Raw genomic sequence first — 18,281 nt, 5'->3', positions numbered from 1 at the left:
GCTTCCCAAAGTGCTAGGATTACCAGTGTGAGCCAGCACACCAGGCTGAAAACTATTTAAATCAATGCTCATTTTTATGTGTTTCCACATGGAACATTATTTTAGGTGATGGTTTATTTTTATTAAAATATGAACTAAATTTCAATTTTGAAGAATATAGATACTGAATCCAACTATGTGGTATAGTGATTTTAGTTGCAGATTGGTGATTGAACCTCGCAAGTCTCAGCTTTCTATAATGTAGGCAATTTCTGAGTTACGTATAATATATATCTCCCACTCCTGATTTAATTTCCTAAGCAGGACCTGGTAATTCTTACTAGTTTATGGAATTCTGCATTTTCAACTCTTGCGTGTCAAGCAGAATTTAGCTAAACATGTTCTACCTATACTCATTCTTGACTTGGAAGAAGAAACTATAGGGCAACTATAAGAAATACAGTTGTTTGCTCAGAAATAAAGCTGCTCACCTACAATGTCTGTTGTACTATATATTCAGAATTGCTCAGGGGAATAAAAGAAAAATTCCAAGTCTTTTATTTCACTGTAGAAACTGTCTTATTTCTGAAGTGTTAAAAATTACTTTTCTTTGTATAAAGATTGTCCTTAGTCATTGGTAAAATACTGGATAAGTAAAATCACGTCTTTAAAAGCAGATCTGAAGCAAACATAATGCTAAACCTGGTTTTTCTCCAATTCTGTAACACACTTGAAATTACCTCAGATTGAAGAACAAGAAAACAGGTTTTGGTACTTTATTTTTTAGTTTTTTGTGTAATGATAGAGACGAAAGGCAAAATATGTTTACCAAGGAAAAGAATTCACCATAAAACTTTACCAGTCATTTAAAAAACTACTTAGTAGGAATCTAATTACATAGAAAAAAATGTTCACTCACATTTTGTTATGTTTTTTAAGATTCTCTGTCTGAGTGCTCTGAACCATCCATTTTTAATACAAGTGAGAAACCTAAAATTCAGCCTTTCCAGTTCTTTCTCTATCCTTCTTCTCCTGTTCTCCAGTATCTCCCATTAACTTTATCTCCTAAATTTTCTCCTCTTCTTTTCTCCTGTCAACTCTGAAGGTTGTTTATTGAAAGAATAAAATGATATTACAAGGCTGCAGCTCATTGGCTCTAGAAATAGGAGTATTCTTTAGTGTCTGTCTGTGGTTGTCGGGACTGAGATTGGTCTCAGCTCAGTCAGTTATATATATGATGACAGCTCCCTCTCCACCATGGCCTCAGTACTGTGCCCTGGTGTTTCCATGCTGGTGCTACAGAAATCCTAAGACATTCCATTTGCCCATTGGCCCAAGGAGCATGATCAAATTTGGATACTTCTATGGATACTGATCTCTTTCACACAAAACCTTGGTTTTTACTGTTCCTCCTTCCTCTCGATATGTAGTCTCTTAGTGGTGGGGAGAAAATACAGTAACACGGTTGTGATTGTAAACTGTAATTATAGTGATTATAAAGAAGGGGAAAAGTTCCATCATCTACATTCAACCACTATTAATATACCCTTGCAACTCTTACTTTCACACAGTTGCTCTCTCACTTTCCTTCTTTTCTTTTTTAGTTTAAAGCAGTTCTGAAGACAAATTGCCATATATGTTGCTGCTGCCCCTCCCCCTTTTAAAAATCAGTGTCCAACACACAGCTCTCTGAATGGGTGCTCAATAAATCCTTAATTACTTAATTACACTTATTTTAAAATTTATTTAACAGCCCTTTAAATTACAGAAGATAGTTTTTTAGTAGCCAAACCATAAGAGCAAGGAGCCAGAAGACTTGTATTTTTGTTTCAGCTTTGCCATTTATAAATTATGCTGCTAATACAATCTATTTCTTGTCTTCGGCCTTGAAATTTTTAAAAAATCAAAATAAAGGATATTTAGACTGGTTGATCTTTAAAATACTTTATAGATCTCTGAGAAATTCCTGGAAGTGGGTAGTTTCAGAGTTCAGCTGCAGTTAATAGTTATAAGGCTTTAATAAATAAGAATGTCGATAAAAACTACAGAAGTGTTTTTGTTTTGTTTTGTTGTTTTTTTGTTTTTTTGTTTTTTTTAAAGATATAAGGTCTCACAATATTGCCCAGACTGGTCTTGAACTCCTGAGCTCAAGTGATCCTCCCAAAGTGCTGGTATTACAGGCATCAGCCACCATGCCCAGCCCAGGAGTCTTAATAGGTGATAAAGATTGGGGGGCTGTCACAAGTCAAGCACGTACACATTGGGGTTTGTCATCCCCTTTCAAGAATGTAAATTCCATGTGGGCAGGAATCTTTGACTATTCCATTCACTGGTATCTCTAGTGCCTTAGAATAATACCTTCTCACCTGTTTACTATTAGAGATTGATAAATGACCATTTCGAAACTTCATACTATATAGCCTGTAGGCATATGATCTTCCATTGTTTATCATTTTGGAGTCATTTTTGCAAAAGTCTGTTATCCACCCAATGTGACTTTTATAAAATAGCATCCTTTCTACAGAAAGGTTTGTTCTTCCCATAATTTAGACTGTGTTTTCAGGTTTCTTCCCTAGTATGAATTTTCCAGTGCTGAGTAGGGCAGAAGTTTTGCCAAAGGATTCTGTAGTTTCATTAATTTCTAGTATGATTTCTGGTATTCAGTCAAAGCTCAGCACTTACTAAAGTTTTTCCACGTTTCTTATATACATAGTTCTCCTCAATATGATTTCTCTTTTGATCATGAAGGTTTGTTTTCTTTTCCCTTCTCTTTCCCTTTCCCTTTCCTTTTCCCTTTTCTTTTTTTGAGACATGATCTCACACTGTCACCCAGGCTGGGGAGCAGTGATGTGATCTGGGTTCACTGCAACCTCTGCCTCCTGGGTTCAGGTGATTGTCATGCTTCAGCCTCCAGAATAGCTGGGACTACAGGCACATGCCACCACACCCCAGCTAATTTTTGTATTTTTTGGTAGAGACGGGGTTTCACCATGTTGGTCAGATTGGTCTCAAACTCCTCACCTAAAGTAATCTGCCTTGGCCTCCCAAAGTGCTGGGATTGCAGGTGTGAGCTACCACACCTGGCTTAGATCATGAAGGTTTGTTTTCTTTTAGAAGGCTCTTAACACATTTATTTATAAGGCTTCTCTCCAGTGTGAGTTCTTTCATGTTGCAGAAGCATTGACTGTATTCTGAAGGTTTTTCCATGTTACTACATTTATAGGATTTTTGTTTTATATTTTTGTCTGTTATAAATTCTCTGATGTTCTATAGAGCTTGTATTTCTTCAGAAGGCATTGCTACATTGATTACACTAATAGGGTTTCTCTTCAGAATGAACTCTCTTTACTAAGCACAGGGTGAGTTATGACAAAAAGGTGGTTTGCAGTCTGGTTTTCTTTCCAGTAGCAATTCTCTGGTGCTTTTGGTAAGTATTAAGTAGGGGATCAACTGTGCTTGAAACTTGTGCTGTAGTTATTAATTAGGTAATGTTTGCCTCTTTTATGAGGTTATCAAGTATTCATAAGGTGACAGGCTGTACCTGAAAGTCTGACATACAGAGCATTCAAAGAAGAAAGTTTTAGGCTGGGCGTGGTGGCTCACGCCTGTAATCTCAGCACATTGGAAGGCAGAAACAGGTGGATCACTTGAGGCTAGGAGTTCAAGACCAGCCTGGCCAACATGGAAAAACCCCATCTCTACTAAAAATACAAAACTTAGCCAGGCATGGTGGTACATGCCTGTAATTCCAGCTACTCAGGTGACTGACACACAAGAATCGCTTGAACCAGGAAGGTGGAGGTTGCAGTGAGCCGAGGTTGTGCCATTGCAGTCCAGCCTGGGTGATGGAGTGAGACTGAAAAACAAAACAAAACAACAAAAAAAAAGTTTTATACTTTATTTATTCTCACAGATTAATACATTAAGTCAGTCATTTAGATTATATCAACAAACAGACATTAAATACAAAGAATAATAAGTCCCTCTATATAACTGGGATCACTAGGGATCAAGGAAGAATGTTGGTTAAATGAGGGAAAGAACATAATAGATAATTCTGAATCTTATTAATTAACATATTTCTTGGTGGTTTTTGTTTGTTTGTTTTTTGAGACAGTCTTACTCTGTCGCCCAGACTGGAGTGCAGTGGTGCGATCTTGGCTCACTGCAACCTCTGCCTCCCGGGTTCAAGTGATTCTCATGCCTCAGCCTCCTGAGTAGCTGGGATTACAGGCGTGCACCACCACACCTGGCTAATTTTTATATTTTTAGTAGAGACAGGGTTTCACCATGTTGGCCAGGCTTGTCTCGAACACCTGACCTAAGGTGATCCACCCACCTCAGCCTCCCAAAGTGCTGGATTACAGGTGTAGCCCCCACACCTGGCCGGTATCTTATTAAAATATTTCGAAAAATTTAACATTTGAGATATTTCTGACAGTATATATAAAAAGCTTCTAGTGCAAACCTTTTAGTGTATGTCAAGGTAATATAATCTTGGAAACATCCAAAGTTGCAGCATCAGAAATACCATAATTCTATCCTTGTTTCAATGAAAATTAATCATTTGCTTTAAAATTAAAATATAAACAATTCATAAATAAAGTGAGAGATTTGAAGAAAGCAAAGAAGACTTGTAGACTTGAAATTATTCTGCGATATAGACCAGAATAAACTAATTGCTCTGTTAAAAGCAAGTTGCAGCTGTTTTGTCAGTTTGTATTACTGCTATTCATCAGTATGAACTTCTTTAATATATAGTAAGGTAAGACTTAGATTAGGATTAAGGAAGGTAGAGAAGAAAAGTGTTTGGTAGTGTAGGTGTATATGACATCACTGATAGTAAAAGAAAGCTCCTGCCTGTATCTGTGATCTCATTATGTGGGCAGCTTTAACATATTGAGAGGAAGGAAGAGAAAAGAGGATGTGAGTACATTAGAAAATAGAAGAGTTTTTTTTTTTATATAAATACCTAGGAGTTAGTTTTAAAGTTTATTTTGTGGGTTAAGGTGTAGGAATAGTAGCGAGCACTTCATGTGTGACTGAGACTTCTTTGTAGATAACCAACCATATTAGGCAGAATGCTAATGGATATACCGTATTCCTCTAAAGCTGTCCTCTTTTGAGCACAGAGATGTCTCAGCAATAATTATCCTCTCTTTGTTAGGATCTCTCAGCCCCATTGCCCTCCCTACCTCCAGTCATTTACAGACTTCATCGCTTTTTCTTTTCTTCCCTCAATCTCTATCTACATGCTAGTCTATATTGGCCTTTTCTCTCTTCTATCTGTAGGTATCCCTACAACATCACCCTTAGAACATTCCTTTTAAGAGTATTGGAACCTACAAGATGAAATTTAGATCAAGAATTTCTTTGCAGAACAAACCTACAAGATTTAAGGAAGCTGTGACTCCTGTGAATTCAGTAATTCTTTCATAGGGTAGGTGGTCATCAGTCATGGGAGTTTGCCCTCCCTGTGCTTCCAAAATAAATGCAAGTGACAATTTGGCTTAGTAGTTTCATAGTTTAAAATTAATCAATGAATATTCTTTCAAATACACTTTTAATGACTGTTAAGAAATTGCCTTTATATATGATTTACTATTGGAAGATTTCTCTTTACTACGTGATTTTAAAATTGCAAGTTAAACCCATTGGAACAAATTTTAAGAGGAGTCAGGACTGCTAAATTTAATTTAGCCTTCGCTAAAATGGAGGCTTATTTACATAGTATACACAAAATAGTTTTATTCCTAAGTCAGACCCTTGAAAAAAGCATCCTTTGAGTTGCTGAGTTTACTTCAACCTTTTGATGTTCATAGGAGATAGTTTAGTATAGACTAACTCTTGACCAGGCTGAACTGTCAATATACAAGATGGCACCTGTGGCGTAATTTATTTCCTGGATTGTATTCTAGTGTGACTTGGAGGAAGATCTTAGAATCTGAAATGGAAAGAGATAAAGACAAAGGGAAAAGCAATTTTTTTTTTTTTTAAATCACAGATAAATTTAGCAGCTCTTGAGAGGTAGAGGTGGGGCAGGGCAACATTCCTTTAATGCCAGGTAACCATAAATGTATGTCAAAGTTTAAGAAGAAAGTAGTGGGTTAGTTCTTGGAGTCCCAGTGTAATTTTAGCTTCATAATTCATTATGTAGTTTTTTTAATTGCCGTTTTTAAACTTTTTATTTTGAGATAATAGATTTACAAGAAGTTGCAAGAAAATAGTACAGAGATAATTAGAGGCTCATATGAAGTTACAAAAATAGTCCAGAAAAGTCCCATTTACTTACTCTTCATTCAGTTTTCCTCAGCAGTTACATCTTACATAACTATAGTACAATATCAAAACCGGGAAATTGATATTTTTATAATACATGTCTGTATAATTCTGTGATTTTTGTCATATATATAGATTTGTCTAACCACTACCTCAGTCAAGATACAGAACTATTGCATTACCACAAAGATCTCTCCCTGTGCTACCTCTTTATAGTCACACCCATCCCATTACTCCTCCCCTACTCCTCACCACCCTTAACCCTGGCAACCACAAATCTGTTCTTCATCTTGTTGAACTGTGAGAATCCACTCATACACAGATTTTTTTCAATAAATATTTTGGAAATTTTGTCTTGAAGATTTGCAACAATTTGTAAAAAACTTACTACATAGCTTAGTATCAAAAAATTAAGAAAAAGGGATGGCATGACTGTGTAAAATACATGTAGATACTAGTCTGTTTTATCTTTTACTACCATAAAATATATCCAAATGAATTAAGAAAAGTGAATATTTATCAAGACTTACGCACACAAAGACCTTGTGTTCTGCCATATGTGATCGAGAGAAATATTAACAAACATAAAGATGCAGTATTAAATCATAACTGCATAAAATTGACTGTAGTCCATACAAATCTGTTATAGTAGTTTTGTAACCACCTCGTGTTGCTGTTACAGTGAGCTCAAGTTGAGAGTATCTGTTGAGAGTATCTGCTGAAAATGATGATGCTAATCATCTCCACATGAGCAGTTTCTCGCTCCAGTAAATTGCGTTATCACAGTAAAATGTGATCTCTCACTGTATTTGGTGTAATATCCTAAACCTTGGATAACACCATGAGACCCATAAGAAGTACCATTAATGACGCTGGAAGTGCTTCTAAGAAGCAGAGACAAGTTACGACATTACAAGAATGAGTTGAATTGCTTGGTATGTACCATAGATTGAGGTCTGTAGCTGCAGTTGTCTGCCATTTCAAGATAAATGAATCCAATGTAAGGACCATTGTTTAAAAAAAAAAAAAAAGGAAATTTGTGAAATCATCACTTTTCATACACCAGCAGGTATGGAAATCCCACACTTTTTATGAAATATTGTGTCTTTTATCTTGTATTGAAAATGCAGCTTTTTAAATGGGTCCAGGATTGCTATGAGAAAGTATACCCATAGACTCGAATATGATTCAAGAAAAAGCAAAGTCATTATATGACAACTTAAAAGGAAGATTAAGGATCTAAAGCTGGAGAATTTAATGCCAGCAAAGGATAGTTTGATAATTTTAGAAAGAAGTTTTGCTTAAAAAATGTCAACATAACAGGAGAAGCAGCTTCTGCCTACCAAGCAGCAGCAGACAGGCTCCCAGACACCGTTGAGAAAATCATTAAGGAGAATGAGTATCTGCTTGAACGAGTTTTTGTTGTTGTTGTTGTTCTGAGATGGAGTCTTGCTCTGTTGCTCAAGCTGGAGTGCAGTGGTGCAATCTCTGCTCCCTGTAACCTCCACCTCCTGGGTTCAAGTGATTTTCCTGCTTCAGACTCCCAAGTAGCTGGGATTACAGGCATGCATCACCATGCTTGGCTAATTTTTTGTATTTTTAGTAGAGACGGGGTTTCACCATGTTGGTCAGGCTGGTCTCGAACTCCTGACCTCATGATCCATCTGCCTCGGCCTCCTTAAGTGCTGGGATTACAAGCCACTGCGCCCAGTCCAAACAAGTTTTTAATACAGATGAAAGTGCCCTACTCTGGAAAAAAAAATGCCACAAAGGACATATATTAGCAAGAAAGAGAGGCAAGCACCACAATTTAAGGCAGATGGGGATAGGCTAACTCTACTGTTTTGTGCAATTGCGGTTGGGTTTATGATCAGGACTGCCCTTACCTATAAAGCTGCTAAACCCTGAGTCTTGAAGGGAAAAGGTAAACACCAGCTGCCAGTCTTTGGATGTGCAATAAGAAAGCCTGGAAAATGAGAACCCCTTTTCTGGATTGGTTCCATTGATGCTTTGTCTCTGAAGCCAGGAAGAACCTTGCTAGTAAGGGACTGCCTTTTAAAGTTCTTTTGATTCTGAACAATGCCCCTGGCCACCCAGAGCCCCATGAGTTCAACACCAAAGGCTTATTACACACAATACTTTATGAAAAGGATTGTCAGTGATATGGAAGAAAACCCTTATAGAACATCATCAAAGTCTAAAAGGATTGCACTATTGAAGATGCCATCATTGTTAAAGAAAAAGCCATGAAGCCCAAAACAATAAATAGCTGGAGAAAACTATGTCTAGATGTTATATGTGAATTCACTGGTTTTATGATAGAGCCAGTCAAAGAAATCATGAAAGAGATTGTAGATATGGCAAAAAAATGTAGGGAGCTGAGAGTTTCAAGATATGGATCTTGGAGAAATTCAAGAGCTAATAAAGACCACACCAGAGGAATTAACAAAAGATGACTTGATGGAGATGAACACTTCGAACCAGTGCCAGATGATGAGGAAGATGTAGAAAAAGCAGCACCAGAAAACAAACTGACATTAGACAGTCCAGCAGAAGAGTTCCAGTGATTCAAGACTGCGTTTGACTTCTTTAACAACATGGACCCTTCTATGATACGGGCACTGAAACTAAAGGAAACTGCGGAAGAAAGATTGTACGGTACCATATGGAAACATCTTTAGAGAAATAGAAAAAGCAAAAAAAGTCAGACCTAAATTACATATGTTTTTGTAAAGTTATGCCAAGCGTCCCTGCCTTTCTGGCCTTCTTTTCACCTCTGCCACCACTGAAACAACAAGACCAACCCCTTCAGCCTATATACCATGAAGATGCAATAATAAAGACCTTAATGATGATCCACTTCCACTTAATAGTAAATTCTCTTCCTTATGATTTTCTTAATAACATTTTATTTTCTCTAGCTTACTTTATTGTAAAAATATAGTGTGTTATACATATCACATGCAAAATACATGTTAATCACCTGTTGATGTTTTTAGTAAGGCTGGTCAACAGTAGGCTATTAGTGGTTTTGGGGGAGTCAAAGGTTATATGTGCATAATTTTAAAAGTTAGATATGGGTTTTCAACTGCTTGGAGGGTCAGTGCCCCTAACCCCTGAGTTGTTTGAGGGTCAACTGTATTTACTACTCTTTCTATATATGGTTGACTTAATTTCCCAACTTTGAGACTAAAGTTGTTTGATGTGAAGTAGAGAGAAAATAAGGGTGGAGAGGGGGCTGTGAATCACCTATAAACCCCAAAGAAAACGTATATAAACATCTTCCCAATCTTTAACCTCCACCTCCTGGGTTCAAGTGATTCTCCTGCCTTAGCCTCCCAAGTAGCTGAGTTACAGGCATGTGCCACTGAGCCCAGCTAATTTTTGTATTTTTAGTAGAGATGGGATTTACCATGTTGGTCAGGCTGGTCTTGAACTCCTGACCTCAAGTGATCCACCCACCTCAGCCTCCCAAAGTGTTAGGATTACAGGCGTGGGCCACTGTGCCCAGCCTTCCCAATCTTCTTTATGTGTATATGTGGGTGTTTTTTGTTGTTTATTTTTTTAAGGTAGCCAGTACGTATACTTTGCTGTGTAATTTAATCTACTATGTTTTAAAAGTCCTTCCAATCCTGAAAACAGATGTCTTAATAGTAGCAATAATAATAATAATAGTTAACACTAATACAGAGATTATTATGTGCCAATCTAAAGGCTTTATACATATCAACCCATTTGATCCTATTTCATCATTATAATTTATCATGATAAATAAGGAAGCCAGACAAAAGTATGGTGGATTGTGGCTTCATTTTTACATTAAAAAATTTTGTAATATTTTTCTGACTCTTCAAATAAATGCCAAGAGGTTTTGGAAAGTCCATCCAATTCTTAGAACATTTCTGCATCATTAATTTAATGGAATAAATGCTTTGTCATTTGAAGAAAACTTTGGAAGGTGACTGAAAGGAAATCATGAAAGAGATTGTGGATATAGCAAAGAAGGTAGGGAGCTACAAGTTTCAAGATACGGATCTTGGAAAAATTCAAGAGCTGATAAACACCACACCAGAGGAATTAACAAAAGATGACTTGATGGGTAGAAGGGAGGGAGGGAGAGGTGTGTAGTCAAATTCTTTGGAAGCAGCTGGATTAAAATTCCATTTGAAGCCTTCCATTCTAAAGAAGCTTATAATTAGAAACAAGACAAGGTGTTTTTGAACCTCATAATAGATGGTAGTTTCTGTATCAGAAAACATTTCTGATACAGAATGAATCAGTTCTGAAACTGATTCATGAAACAATGTTACATCACTAGCCTATCTAATACAACAATAATCAGAACTACACTTTACCCTTCAATGTCTCTCGAGTTAGAAACACCAACCTCCCAGAAGTCGAAAATTTGCACATAAAACTCAGCCACTCCTAGCCTACCATTGACTGGAAGCCTTATTGATAACATAAACAGTCGATTAACACATATTTTGTATGTTATATGTATTATATAATCTTAAAGTAAGCTAGAAAAAAGAAAATGTTATTTGGAAAAATACATTTACAGTACTGTATTGTATATCATAAGTTTACATAGTCTGTTTATAAGATGTATTGACTGAAATGGCAGCAGGACCTCAGTTTATGTACATATCAAGCAATTCAACTTGTTCTCATAATGTCATGACTTCCCTTTGCTTCTTAGGAACACTTCCAGCATCTCTAGTGGTACTTCTTATGGGTCCCGTGGTGTTATTCAAGGTTTAGGATATTGCACTAAACATGATGAAAAATAACGTGAAGACTGTGAGAGATCACATTTTACTGTGATAACAAAATGTACTGGCAATAGGAACTGCTCATGTGGATATGAGTAGTGTCATCACAGGGTGTTTTAAGGGAATACTCTCAACACTTGAACTCACTATAAGAGCAACACGAGGTGGTTACAAAATTATTATAGTAGAACAGTATGTACTACAGTTAGTTTTATGCAGTTATGATTTAATATTGCACCTTTGTGTATGTTACATTTCTCTGGACTGCATATGGCAGCATGTAAGGTCTGTTGGTGTGCATAAATTTTGATAAATGTTAACTTTTTATAATACATCTGTGTGTATTTTATGGCAGTAAATGATACAATAGACTAGTATTTTATACATTCATGCCATCCCTAGCTTTTTCTTAATTTTTCGATATTTCCAAGCCATGCGGTTTGTCTGCAAGTTTTTTTCAAATTGTTGCAAGTTTTCAAGACAGAATTTCCAAAATATTTTTTGAAAAAAATCTATGTGTGAGTGGACCCACACAGCTCAAACCCATGTTGTTCAAGGGTCAACTAAATACCTCATTTTGATAAGACTGTTGTGAAACTTACATTCATTTCTCGTGGGAGTGTAAATGATTCAGTGTTTCAGGAGGGCAGTTTGACAGGTAGCAAAGCCTTGAAAAGGTTCATACGCTTTGACCTCGTGATTTCTTTTAGGACTATATTTTTGAGACATGATGAGAAATGTCAGAAAAGGTGCAAGGATATTAATTGTAATTATAGCATTACTTACAATAGGAAAATGAAATTAGCCTTTTGTGTAAAGGCCTATAATTGAGTTTGACTTCTTTGTCAAACGGCTACTTCAAGTGGTTTGATAAGTTTAATTTGATAGACACTTTGATTATAGCATTAATATAAATTTTGTAACTATAGTAATTGGCTAAAAACAGATTCAGTTATTTAGGGATTTCATCTTAGGAAATTTATCCTAAAATATGACATCTTTATGTAGTTGTGTGTGTAAGCTGTGATTTTGGAAAGAACAAAAATGTTTCTAGCAGTTTGATGTTTTCAGTATCATTGTCATCATATCCTTTTTGTGTGAATATAATTTTGACTACCAATTGTTTTCTTCTTTTACATGGAGATAACATAAAATGATCATATAGCTAGGCTAATTGAATATCCAGAAATTTTAATTTTTACTATAGAATTCTCTTTATCATTTCATTATTTCTTTCAGAAATTTCAAGCTTGAAAGATATGATCTAATTTTAAGATTTAAAAAGGCAGTTTTTATCTCCAGAGCAGTCACTCCTTATCTACTATGTAGAAATAATTGTCATCTCTCCCCTCAGTATTCCCTATCTCAGTTGCTCAAGGAAGAAACCTGAAATCTTAGTACTTCTGCAGACTTCGTTTTTAGCTTACATCACGAGTCCAATTCTTGACGAAGTCCTGTCTGCCTCCAGAATGTCTTGAATTGCTATCATTTTTTTCCATATTCACTGACAGTGCCCTGGTTGAGGAACATTACCTTTTTTTTGAAGGACCATAGTATCATCTTAACTGTTTCCTCAGTCTTCCCCTGACTCAATCTATTTGTTTTTTGTTTTCTTTTTTTTGTTTTTGGTTTCTATGTTAAGATTTTATTGAAGTTAGGCATGTACCATGTTTAAGAAGTCAAATATTTGCATAAGAGAACAAAATATAGCAAAACCCTAACTCAGTTATTCTCATCTTTCCAACCTAGATCCTGGAGCCCCACTCCCATCCAGATCTCTTAGCTGTTTCTCCTCCGAGGAATTTATGTCTGTTTTTCACATAATATATCTAAATCTTTACTTTTCCTTGATTTTTCTATTTTAAGTATGATACATTGACTCTTTACTATAGAAGATGATTTCACTGTCTTATATTCTCTCCTCCCCATTTATATAATTCACTTCTCCTTCTTTTGCACATACAGTTATATCATAGTTTTAACTAACTATATTCTTTACAATTGAACTGTGATGATTTACTCAAGTTTTGTTTTCTTTGAGCTAAAATGTACTTTAGTTTTCTTTGTATCCATCACTAAATTTTTGCCACAAGTGAGTGTACTGAATGTCTCTTCTTAATATTTCCAAACACATAAGGAATTTTTTTTTTTTTCACTTTCAGAGACAGATGTCTGTTGGAATTTCTATCCTCTTGCTCCTTTCTTGACTCTTCTTCTTAAAGGTCTGCTTGTAGCTTTGCCCCAGGATCTCCCATTGCTGCTAATCAGAGGATTCCCAATATATATTTTTTTTCTATATTGGCTCTTCAGTTTCCTGGGTCTCATATCTTCCTTTTTCTTTGCTAGTTTGTTATGATAGAACACATACTCTACTAGTTCTCTGAGAGTAGGTACATAGAAGGCACATTCTCTGAGATGTTCATGTCTGGAAATTTCTGTAGTCTACTTTCAAACTTAATTGATATTCGTGTTGGATATAGAATTCTAGAAAATTGAATTCTTCAAAATTGAAGGCATTGCTTCAGTTGTCTTTTAACTTCCAGTGCTGCTATTAAGACATCTGATGCCTTCTGATACCTTTTTTCCTATATGTGCTATTTTTGTTGTTTTGTGTTTGAATCTCTGCTCAGTTTTCTCTGTTTCCTCTTAAAATTCCTGTTATTCAGATGTTGACTCTTACGGTCTTCAAATTAGCATAAAAACATTTTACTGCTATCATTAACTTTTTGTTTAAAAGATTTAGTCACCTTTATTTCACAACTCTTCTACTGACTTTCAAATTTATCCTGTATTTTTTATTTCTAAAAACTATTTTGTTCTCTGTATATTTCTTTTTATATATCCTCCTGTTTTTGCTTAATGGGTACAATGTCTTTCTTCATATATTAAAAAATAATAATTGTATGGTTTTGGCTTCTTCTTTTCTCAGTTTTCTTTGTTCCCTGCCCTAACTCGACTTCTGTTTTCTGCCCTAACTCTATTTCCTCAGAGTTCTTTTTCTTTTTTCTTGTGGTTTCTCTCTCTCTGTGGCTATTGTATTATAGAGGTTTGTTAACCTGTTTCGGACCTTGGGCCCATCCGGCAGACTGAAGCCTATGAAACGCTAGCCCTTCTTTAAAAGGAAATCAGTTCTATTAAAATATACTCATCAAAATATTTTTTAAAGCTGTTATACAGCAATGCATGTGCTTCCTTGTTAATGTAGTAAAATCTAGAGGCCAGTCTTAAATACTACCATATCTGGGTGTGATGATTCATGCCTGTAATCAGTACTTTGAGAGGCTGAGGCAGGAGAATTGCTTCAGCATAGGACTTCCAAACCAGTCTGGCCAACGTAGTGAGACCCTGTCTCTACAAAAATAAAAACAAAATTAATCGAGTATGGTGGTACACACATTTAGCCCCAGCTACTTGGAAGGCTGAGGTGGAAGAATTGCTTGAGCCAGGGAGATCGAAGCTGTAGCGAACTGTAATCCTACCAATATACTCCAGTCTGGGCAACAGAGGAAGACCCTGTCTCAAATAAAACAACTACCATAACTTTGAAGTAGTGATGAGTGTAAATTGTATTTTTAAGGTATCTGCATCAACTGTAATGTGATACGAAAGTAGCAGTGATTTTGATTGGTAACTACATCACATGCATTGCCAATACCACTGTAATCTGTAGCCTACATTTATAACTAAAAGAACTGTCTTATTTCAGTTAGAGGTTAGTGTAAAATGAATTTTAATTTTTTTATACAAGTTTGTGGGCCCTTTGTATTCTGTCAACAGGCACTTTGGGGGATCATGATCCGTTTTATTAAAGGTTTCTTCAAATGTTTGGAGTGATTGACTGTTAGCTCAAAGAGTGAGATACTAGAAAACTGATTGGGAGCTCTGGGCGACTGAATAGAGCTTGACAACTAGTAGTCTTCACTGTATGTTGTGGGATGCTCATCTTCATCTGTGGATCTTTTCCTCTTGGGATTCAAATCTTTTCAGAGAAGAATCCGCCAGTATTCTGCCTGTGGAATGTAAATTTGCCTATGTTTTCAGTCATTGTGCTCTCTTACGTCCTGCTAATCAAATTTGCTTCTGTGATTTAACTGAATGGATATAATATTATGTATGTTCCCATTAAATAAAGTGATTCTAGAAAAGAACACAAACTGTCTTTAATGTTTTGAAAGCCTTAATCTGGCAAGAAAACTGGGCTATTACTAATATTTAATTTTCACCTTAATTTTCCAGGAGCTTTCAAGTTGTGGATGGAATAAAAAAGAAAAGTACAGTTCTGCACCAAATGCAGTTGCCTTCACAAGAAGATTCAATCATGTGAGTTTATAAATTTTGATGCTGTATCTGAAATTTAGTTCCTCAAGATATACTTTTTCCTTAAGAAATAATTTAACTTTTTACATCAGTTCTGGAATATTTTCAGCCAGTATCTCTGAAGTATTGTCTCTGTGCATGATCTCTGTTTTTTTTTTCTCTGTAATTCCTGTTGAAAATTTATTGGAACTTGACGTTCTTTCCTCCTTGTCTCTTACCTTACATATTTTCTTTGTTTTTGTCCTCCATTCTGAGTGATTTCCTTAGATCTACATTTCAGTTCACTGATTGTCTTTAGGTGTGTTTTATCTGTGTCAAATCTGTATGCTTTTACACCAGCCATGCTCTTTTCTTATTTTTATTTTATTTTTAAAATTTATAAATTTTCAATGTAGTTTCTGTGTTATTATTGGAACTTCTTGGGATACTACTATATTTCTGCTCATTCTTAAAGTGGTTTTTTCAAAGATATAAAATGAATTTTGTATCTTTGGCTTGAAAGCTCGTGTCTGTTTAAGCTTTATCCATGAGAATTTTGCTGCTGCCTCAATTGAGGGAATACATATTCTAAGAGGCTCTTTGTTTGCTTTTGCTCATAACCAGGGCTGTCGCAGACCTGAGACTGTTTTTTTATGTTTATTGTTGTGCTTGGGGCATCTTTGTACTTCTCTGTAGTAAAAATTTAGATACCAAATCCAGTTAAAGGCAGCCTATAGTTAACAAATTCTTCTTTTAAAGTTAAATTAATTTTTTCTTTTTTTAGAGACAGGGCTTCTATCTGTCACCCAAACTGGAGTACAGTGGTGCAGTCATAGCTCACTGCAACCTCAAATTCTTGAGCTCAACCAGTCCTCCTGACTCAGCCTCTCAGGGAACTAGGACTACAGGCATGCACCACCATGCCAGACTAATTTAAAAAGATTATTTTTTGGAGATGAGGTCTCACTATGTTGCCCAAGCTGGTCTCGAACTCCTGGCCTCAAGCGATCCTCCTGCCTCAGCCTCTCAAGGCACTGTGATTGTAAGCATAAGCCACCATGCCCAGTCTACAAATTCTTATGAAAGAGTTTTTCTTTTTTTCTCCTTGACCACCCAGAGCCTACATTATTATAGATGCACTTGTATGTTGTCTCCCTTTTTCAAGGGAATTGAAAAATAAGTGAATTGTTTTAGTCTACCTTTTCACTGAGATTATAGACCTTTGAGTAGCATTAGATAGAAACGGAGGAGTGGAGAGGTGTGAGGCCTTGTATTATGTCTTTGAAGGAGCATTAAGTCCCAAGCCCCTATGTCACTGAGATAGGAAATCCTCCACGGGCAGCTACAGTACCCACTCTTATAACCACTGCTTTGCTTTTATTTCCTTATTTTTTGATCTCTAGAAGAAATCCTTTATTTTTCTTCCCGTTCAGAAATACATTTTAAAAAAAAGAAGTTTGTGATATGTAACCTAGCAATTTTAGGGGCTTATAGCAAAAATATTTTTTCTTATGAGTCCAGTAATTTTATGAAACCGTGTCTTGGTGTTAGTTACTCTGGGTCAGCGTTCTTAAATGTGGTTGGCTTTAACAGACTGTCATTTGGGGAGCATGTACACTTAGCCTTCCAGTATAGGGGTCTCAGGGTGGCTGGATTTATTACATAGTAGCTTAGGGCTCTCCAAGAGAATGTTCCAGCAATCAAGGCAGGAAGCTGCATGGTCTTTTATGACCTCGTCCTGGAAGTCAGTGTCACTTTCACTAATACTTTCTTCATCAAAGCAGTCACAAGCTTGCCCAGATTCAGTAAGAAGTGATACACGTCCTAACTTTGGATGAGAGAGTGACAAAGAATGTATGCTTAAAAGCACCATAGACAAATTGTCTAAGCCAGGTGCAGTGGCAAGTGCCTGTAGTTCCAGCTGCTGGGAGGCTGAGACAGGAGAACTTGAGCCCAAGAGTTCAAGACCAGCTTGGACAACATACTGAGACCTCATCTTAAAAAAAAAACAAAAAAACAAAAAAACAAATCGTGTTGGCCAGGTGTAGTGGCTCATGCCTGTAATCCCAGCACTTTGGGAGGCAGAGGCTGGTGGATCACTTGAGCTCAGGAGTTTGAGACCAGCTTGGGCAACATGGCAAAACCCTGTCTCAAGTAAAAAAAAATACAGAAATTGGCTGGGCATGGTGGCTCACACCTGTGGTCTCAGCTACTTAGGAGGCTAAGGCAGGAGAATCACTTGAGCCTGGGAGGCAAAGGTTGCAGTTAGCCGAGATCACCCCACTACACTCCAGCCTGGGCAACAGAACAAGACTCTGTCTCCAGAACAAAACAAATCACCATAATATTTGTCTTAAAATTTGCCTGATGTTAAATTTAATTAAGTTGGTGAACATGCGCTTTAGATTTGAATTTGAATAGTTGATATTCAAATCTGAATTTGAATAGTTGATATTTGAATATATTTGATATTTGAATAGATTTGAGATTTGAATAGATTTGAATAGTTGATATTTGCTAAGGTTATTAAGATTCCCATAGCATAACTTTTTTTTTTTTTTTTTGGAGTAAACCGTGTTAGAATTGGGGAGGATTATTACTATTAGTAGCCCAAGTACAGTAACAAGTATTAAGGTGACTTTGTAAAATATGTATACTTTATATTTACATACATATTTGTAAAATATATGTAAAATACATAATGACATTTGTTTACAGATGAAAATTGCAGGTAAAATCTGAAATATTTCTCATTAAAAATGTGAAGAAATATGAGGCAGTGGCATTATTTTTTGCACAATAATTTCGAACTATATTCTGTATTTAGATTTGTATAAGTGAACCAACTTACAGTGCTTTGACTTTGTTTTCATAGTACATGAATTAAAGTGTATTACATGGACATATTGTATCATATAATAAGCAAACTGTTCAGAGTAGAGTATTTTAATA

The 18,281-nt window shown here is 36.0% G+C and overlaps 1 protein-coding gene across 6 annotated transcripts in view; it reads left to right on the top strand.

Annotated features, from left to right (window-relative positions):
- Positions 1 to 18,281, top strand: part of RALGPS2 (Ral GEF with PH domain and SH3 binding motif 2) — a 187,037-nt gene that overhangs the window by 65,317 nt on the left and 103,439 nt on the right. For all 6 annotated transcript variants that reach the window (XM_021930174.2, XM_021930176.2, XM_003893467.3 and 3 more), the window contains exon 5: positions 15,270 to 15,353. In XM_021930174.2, coding sequence (XP_021785866.2) covers positions 15,270 to 15,353 — 84 coding nt within the window. The remainder of the gene's footprint in view (positions 1 to 15,269; positions 15,354 to 18,281) is intronic.

This window comes from Papio anubis, chromosome 1 (assembly GCF_008728515.1).
Source record: "Papio anubis isolate 15944 chromosome 1, Panubis1.0, whole genome shotgun sequence".
In the NCBI taxonomy this organism is placed as follows: Eukaryota; Metazoa; Chordata; class Mammalia; order Primates; family Cercopithecidae; genus Papio; species Papio anubis.
The sequence above is the reverse complement of the archived record's forward strand: the minus strand, read 5'-3'. Positions and strand labels throughout refer to the sequence as shown.